This window comes from Temnothorax longispinosus, chromosome 11 (assembly GCF_030848805.1).
Source record: "Temnothorax longispinosus isolate EJ_2023e chromosome 11, Tlon_JGU_v1, whole genome shotgun sequence".
NCBI classification, from domain to species: domain Eukaryota; kingdom Metazoa; phylum Arthropoda; class Insecta; order Hymenoptera; family Formicidae; genus Temnothorax; species Temnothorax longispinosus.
The window spans coordinates 12,771,205-12,779,353 of NC_092368.1; the positions used below are offsets into that span (position 1 = coordinate 12,771,205).

General features: G+C 37.0%; 1 protein-coding gene across 4 annotated transcripts in view; it reads left to right on the top strand.

Annotated features, from left to right (window-relative positions):
• The window catches only part of LOC139821878 (histone demethylase UTY-like), a 121,179-nt gene extending 113,273 nt beyond the window's left edge, over positions 1–7,906 (top strand). For all 4 annotated transcript variants that reach the window (XM_071793259.1, XM_071793258.1, XM_071793260.1 and 1 more), the window contains one exon: positions 78–7,906. In XM_071793259.1, the coding sequence (XP_071649360.1) occupies positions 78–350 (273 nt within the window). In that variant the 3' untranslated portion in view covers positions 351–7,906. The remainder of the gene's footprint in view (positions 1–77) is intronic.
• The last annotated feature ends 243 nt before the right edge of the window (positions 7,907–8,149 follow it).

Below are 8,149 nucleotides of genomic sequence, written 5' to 3' on the forward strand. Positions count from 1 at the left end.
TTATATGATATTTTTTATCTTTGCACGCTTTAATAAGTTTATCATATTAAAAAAGAATGTTCAACTTTTTTTTGCAGATTGAAGTGTTCAACATCCTGTTTATCCGTGAACAGGAAAAACGTCATGTAGTGCACTGCATGGATTGTGCACGTAAACAATCTCCTTCGTTGGAAGGATTCGTCTGTCTGGAGGAGTATCGTATGCGCGACTTGATGGACGTTTACGATGGATTTACCTTGCACATGCCACCTTGTACACTGGCCACCGCTACCAACACGACTACTACAACCTCATCATCGTCGTCGATAGTACCGACGATGTTACAGGCACAGACTGGCCAGACCTCCTGAGGTTACATGCAACACATATATTTGGATTTCCTGAGCACGCTGCAGCAGTAGTGATCACTACCATCCGGGAAATGCGAATTCTTTCCGGATGGTGATGATCACTACTGCTAGTGTTAGTCTTTGTGTTAATGCGAGACAAGACATTTCATACGATAAGCATTATCCATGTACCTGAGAGCTACGCGAAAAGAGGCGGGACCGGTTCTTTAAGAGCTCCTCGTAGGCGACCGTCCGAAAATATACTGGATGGTGTGAAAGCTTGACAGTAATTTCTCTCGAGATATCGAGTTTTAGGGAAAAATATTTCGAGTGAAAATGATTAGATCTGGAGGATGCATTTTTTACTGTAAAATTGCTTTAGTCCAAGAATGTGCTCCGTTAAATATTTCTTTCTTCCTCTAATAGCAATGTTTTCAGAGACATTAGCTTGTCATGCTTAACCTCATCCTGTACATGTATACATATATACACATATGTATACATATGTATGCATACATGCATACGTACATTATACACACACATACAAACATACACACTTATGTATATTTTTAATTTGTGTACACGGCAGCGTTTTTAATATGCACTCTAATCTACATCTGACCATTCGAATTCGCTGTTAGGGACATGATTATCACGACAGAGCCTCATGAGCCGATCCCAAGGAAAGAAGAGAGACTAAAAGAGAGGGGCAGCCCTCGGTAGACGCGAAGACTGATTCGCGCTGCTTGCGGCTCGCTCGCTCGTTAGTTAGCCCTGTTTGTACAAATCTCTAACTCGCTTATCTATAAAAAAAAAATATCACCACCGTCGCCAGATTATTCCCTGTAAATATGCAACGGCGACCACACGATTATCTTTCTATATAGCTCTCGGGTATTGGCCAGAGAAGACTGTCTCTGATTATTAAAAGACGTAATAATCGGCCCGCGGCATCGTCATGCGATCGTTCTCGTTTTAGCGCGCTGGACATCTTTTACTGGATTCGACCTGGTTTTTCTTATCATTGTTTTATTTATTATTGTAATTATAACGATTTTATTGTGATTTGTGATTGAGATTGGAAATCTCTAAATATTAGACATCGTGTCGCGAACAGCGTTTTTCTTTTCATCGTGGACTTGAAATCTAATGTTTGAATTTTTGTTTTTCGTTCTTCGTCCTCTTCGCGATTAGTTCGGAGTGTAAGACTATGCGTAATATGTTTTCACTGCCACTTACGAAACCGCTGAGATAAAGTGAGAGATTCGCTCTTTATCGTATGTATTAAGGATCGTATAAGAATGAGAGGTTACCTATCGTTGATTAATCATTGTTAGGAAAATACGTATAAAGGTACATTACTGCTATGCGTGGTACTGCTCAAATCATTTGTACATTTTTGTATGCGAATCTATGATATCAGGACATAAAAGAAAAAGGAGAAATTAGTAAGAATATTTCTAGAGTGTAGCATGATCTCTACTGCCAACCATGCATGTTAAATGAAATGATCAATTATTAAAATTTAGGTGTTACATAAAATTAAAGCCTCGATCATGGAAGTTTAATATCTAGGACGATTATCATTTGTCCAAATTTACAAATGTAGAATTTAAAAGTAAAGGTAAAGGGTCTGCAAAATGAACTGGAATAGAAATATGACGGTGACCCATGATCTATGTCTCGGGTTTAAAAGTGAAATCTTCGAATTTTATTTAATTGTGGTTTTCTCGCGTGCGACGTCCACTACTTTTCATGAAATATACAATATTTTTGTTTATCATTTAAATCATATTTCTGCGATAAGAGGTCAATGTGTGTGTGCGCACTGTGATTTTTGTTAGCAAAATTCTCGAGCTTTAGCGAGGAAAAAATGTAGAGGAAACAGATATACGCGAGAGTTGTGCGCCGCTCGCAGGGCGATGATACGCGGTGATGAAATGAGAAGGCAAGATATGATTTTCGGAAAGGGGAGAGAATAGAGACCAACCGTAGAAGAGAAGGAGAGCTTCTTGTTCATCAGGTTAATCGTACTTTAAGACAAATGTACCTTCACTCACAGTCTCGTCAATTGATCACGGCGTTCACAGCCGACGTAACGTGCCAGAGCGCTTAACGTATCACCACCCTGTATATTAGCCCGATCCGAGGAACTTGAGGATTAAGAGTAATATCTTTGCCATTGTTAAACTAATATTATACAAGACAAAATTAGCGGAAACGGAATAATTGAGGTACTGCCACTACAGCTACACTGGGCTGAAAGGCGAAGGAAATCGCGTCACCTGCGATTACCTGCAAGTGTTCTTTAATAAAAACGGATTTACTTTTAATTTTCAACTCCTCGACCCCCGATTCGAACAAACTGCGCGCGAGAGGGGGGTAGAAGGAAGAAGAAGAAGAAAACAAAGTAGTTAGCTCTTCGCGCCACGAAAAAGGATCATCCACAAAAGAAGCGATGTATTTTTAAATATCTAGAAGCGCTAGTTCACCACCGAGTCAGTAGTTTCGAGGAATTAAACAAGAGAAAAAGGAGGACCGCCGCGTTCTCCTCTTATTTTCTACACAATTGTACTCTAGACAAGTCATAAATGCCCATAACTTTCGCTAAATCAATGTATCAATGTCGTCTGCTACCTTCAACCACTCTTTTTTTATTTAAAGCAACATACATCTGTTCAGGAAAAATTTTGTCAGGTTGTTCAAAATCGCAGATCCGCGAGTACTTTTAAAGACTGTGCGGCGAGGAAAGACACATGAATACCTCGCTCTGCCCTGAATCTAGATAATGTCATTGGGGTGTGAATTTTCAAGGCGATCATTTAACGTCTGCTATCGATTTAAGGTAATCTCAGGATATATTGATATAAAATATAAAAGAAAAATAAATGAGATAGGTAACGTGTCGCGCCACATGATAAGATGCCCAACTCTAGACTCCCCATCGCGTGATCGATTCCTTGATCTTGATGACAAAGTCCGACATAGAAGAAGATTCTCGAAGGATTCTAACAAAATTCCTAAGAGACTAATTACGAGTTTTGATTTTATTTCTGAAGGCTCTTAAAAAATTAATTTGCATTTTCATCTAAGCTCCTATTCCCATTCACTCAGATTTACATCAAGAAGTTACTATAAAGCAAAAATCCTATCGATGTCTGGATATCGGAATATACTCTTTTTTTTATAGTGAAATGATATATGCAGATGACATTGTAAATGCGCCCGAGAGAATGAAAAAAAACGTCGATTGGTTTAGTCGCAAAGTGTGTCAATTTGCACACAGCTTATAAACGCCCGGGAGTCTTCAATAAAATTTACAATATATTCGAGCGAATGTTAAGGCATTTGTGGCATAATTAGCGTACAGCAACGACGACCATGCGCGACGCTTCGGGTCGAAATGTAGAAAAGGAAAATAAGATACATGAGCCGTATTAAAGACGACTTGTGGTCCATGACAAAACACCTTCGTCAGGAAGATGTAAACAGTTTTGTTTCTCGTACATTTTAAATCGTACACACAAGCACGCTATATGATCTCAACTTTGCACGATGCCGGCGGAAAGAAAAGTGATCGATATACCGCGTATTATTTTTCCACCGGTAGCCGCAAGTTCTGAACTGATTTGACATCTTTCGCTATTCCGTAAATTATATATATATATACATATATACATATTATAAATATATAAATATATAAATATATATATATATTTAATGTAAAGGATAAGGATAATAGGGAAATTCACAAGTAGAGAACTCGTACGAGCTTCTTCGTAATTAGAAGAACGAGTCGTTTGTGCCACGATCGCAAATCGTGCGCGTTTGTTCGATATTTTCATAAATTAAAACGGTAAATAATGTGTATGTAACGCGAAGAAATAGGCGTGTGACGCTACTCTGATCCTTCTAGTTCGAAAATGAGTCCTTCAGTCTTTTGTAAAAGCTCCACTCACGTAAAATTTCTGTTTATCTGCGAGCTTATCCCTCTTCTTGTATGTAGAGATGAATAGGGATTTTTCGACGGAAGGATATTCAGACGCGTGCAAACGAGTTCGAGCGTTCTCGATAAACGCGCGCACAAAGGAAAGACCGTCGTTAATTCTCCATGGGCCGCAATGCGATTTCCAGGCGGGCACACAATCGTGATTTATAGGTAAGAGGAAACTCTCTACGAGCATTTCTTTTGAATAATGTCCATGGAGGATTAAATCGTTCAGGAACCAGAGGAGGAGTGTATAAGGGCATATTTTCGCTATAAACTACTACTATTATTACTACTACTACTACTACTACTACTACTACTACTACTACTACTACTACTACTACTACTACTACTACTACTACTACTACTACTACTACTACTACCACTACTACTACTTCTAATTTAAGTTGTACGCCCTACGAAAGAGACCGAGCAGACCAGACGAGAATTATTTTTGGTCTGTGAAATAATATAGCGAGGTAATATTTTTCTCATCAATCCAGCCGTATACTCGGATATAAATCTGTATAAAAGAGCCGTAGCGTTTATTATACATACATACATATAATATATACAGGTTGAGAAACTTATATCTCGGAAACAAAGCATTTTAGAGAAAAATGTTTCAAACGACTATCCAAGGTCAAACCAATGACATCAACCTATATCTCCCTCGAAGTCACAAAACCTTTGTACGGAACATTTTTCTTTAAAATGCTTTGTTTCCGAGATATAAGTTTGTAACTTTTAACTATGTATGTATGTATGTATGTATGTATGTATGTATGTATGTATGTATGTATGTATGTATGTATGTATGTATGTATGTATGTATGTATGTATGTATGTATGTATGTATGTATGTATGTATGTATGTATGTATGTATGTATGTATGTATGTATGTATGTATGTATGTATGTATGTATGTATGTATGTATGTGTGTGTATGTATGTATGTATGTATGTGTATGTGTATGTGCGTGCGCGTGCGTGCGCGCGGCGTGTGCGTGCGTGTGTGTGTGTGCGTGTGTGTGTGCGTGTGTGTGTGTGCGTGTATCAGGGATGGGAAAGTTACTTTTTAAAAATAACTATTAGACATTACCGACTCAAAAAAGTAACTAGTTACTGTTACTAGTTACTGAGTCTCAAAAGTAAGGCTGGAGTCCGATGGCATGTATTTTCCGCGTAACACGTAACCGCGTAACGAATCAGAAGCGCGAATATGCATAACCGAAAATGTGAAATGCTTCTCTAATTGGTTACGCGGTTTACGCGTTACGCGGAAAATGCATGCCATGTAGACTCCAGCCTAACTCGTTACTGTTATCGTTAAAGTAACGATTTGTGTAAAGTTACCTTTTAACATTACTTTTTCGGTTACTTTTTTAATGCTAAAACGAAATCACAGACTAAAAAAATATACTTTTGTAATATTTTTTGTTAAAATATTAATAAAGCAATAAAATTTTATATCTTAAATTGCAAGACTATAAAAAATTTAAAAAGAAAGGTTTTATAATGCTCAAAATGCAAATAAAAAATGTAGTTTTTTATTAAATTTACAAATACTGCCGAATTTATACTTTTTTTGTATTTTATGTTTAAAAATTTTAACACAAAAAAGTGCAGCGGTGAGCGCGCGGCATCAAAGCTGGTATTCATAAACCATAAAGTTTGGTCTTATACTAATACGGCTCTGTGATTGATTTATGATATCTTAAAACTATTCTTAAGACGATCTGAAATATAATAATGGACTATGAATATTGGTCGAAGACTGAACATTGAATGTACGAAAATTGTCATAAATAGATTCAAAATATAAAAAGTAACTGTTAAATTCGTTACCTTGCTAAAAAAATGTAACTACGCCCTTATGGAAAAATACACTCAACCCATAGAAAAACCCTTAAAGTTGGGTGTAATTTTGGACCGCCAATAGGTTTAACAATAGGTTTAACCTATTGGCGGTCTAAAATCACACCCAACTTTAAGGGTTTTTCTATGGGTTGAGTGTATTTTTCTATAAGAGCGTTACCGTTACAGTTACAAAAAGAAAAAAGTAACGCCGTTACCAGTCCGTTACAAAAAAGTAACTATAACGGTATGGCGTTACAAGTAACACGGTACTTTCCAACCTTTTGTGTGTGTGTGTGTATACATGCGTGAGCGTACGTGTGCGTTATGTGTTCATGCGTGCGTGCGTGCAGCTTTTGAAAAGAATACGGCTGAACACTATGTCGCTGTAAGCTATACATTTCTCAACAACAACAACGTGAAAACGTTCACTGCCAAATTGTGATAAACGTGAGGAATCCCACCTAAGCCAGCGTTTTCTTGACTTCTGATCGCATTGACCAATCGTTTTCGCGCTCCATCCGCCCCTCCCCTGTTTTTTGCAATTTTCCCCACTACGAGAGTTTACCCCCTGTATAATAATAATAATAATAATAATAATAATAATAAAATAATAATGAAATAAATAGTTACCGCGCATCCAACCCGATCATAGTCATCTATTTTTCCTTAAATAAAGCTAGACTAATCTAGACGAGGAAGAACGAAGAAGTTAGTCTCGACCAATGCAGCTAGAAACGAAGGAAACCGCTCCCCTATTTTAAGCACCACAATTTACTGGCCGTATTTTAAAGCGACAGACAGATATTGTAGATTGAAGCGATATTTTTAAACGGGGCACGTTTTACCGAGGGAAAGAGATAGTGGCGAGAGACGAGAGATAAAAGAGGGGAAAGGAAGCATCTTCCGGACCGCCTTTTTAGCGCTCTTCTAATTGTATGTTTATTATGTGTACAGTGCCTTTGTATATTAAATGAGACAAGTCCCCCCCTTCGTCCCTCGGAGAAAGCAATAGACTTCGCGACTTGAGCAAAATTTTCCGAGTATCCTTGATAAGAATCTCCATTGGCTCTTACAATTAGTTAAGGACTGTAATTGTGATACAAATTAAACCGTAACTGTCTTCACTTTTTAAAGATTAATATATTTCAATGTCAATTAGAACAAATGTTATTTAACGTTTAAAGTAGAAATTGGATGTTGAAAAATTTAAGAAAAAACTTAATTATTATTAAATACAATTTTATTACAAAAAAAAGATATGATTTTTTGTTTTGATACAGTAATGCTCAATTTTGTGTCTAAATTTTGTGGCGTAATAACATAATTTTCGCCCTGAAATTCTTTAGAGGATGCGAAATTTTGCTGATGATAATCGATTAATAGTAAGTGAAAGGAATGCGTGTGATCTTGAGGGAAAGGGAGGCGCGCGGTCCTTCCTACGTATCGTAACGTTCTTCTGACTAGGTTCATAATTGTAATGAATTGTCTAACGATTAATATGTAAAATTAGATTAATTATTCGAGTATGTTGTAAAAGTCGTGTACAGTCGAGCCGGCCGATCGAATCGGTCGCGAAGGTGCGGTGGCCCCTCGAAATCGCGCGACGGCGGTCACCTTGTAGCTAGCCTTATTACGATTATCATTATTGTCACTATTATCATGGATTATTATTACGATTATAAATATTGTGTTTACCGTAATAATGTGTAATATACGAGGTTACACGGAGCCAGAGACGTTGTGCATTTCCACCTGTCACCGATTACTATAATTATATTAGTATAATAATAATGTCTTTTACAGCGAGCATATTATAATGCTATTCTGTGATGAAATTAATCATCAGCCTTCTCATTATATTCATGGCGTTATTAATTTTTTTTTATTTTGAAGTAGCCGAGCTATTCTATTAACTATTAGAATCATTTTGCTGTAACAAATAAAACTTGTGATTAAAGTTCCAATTAAAAA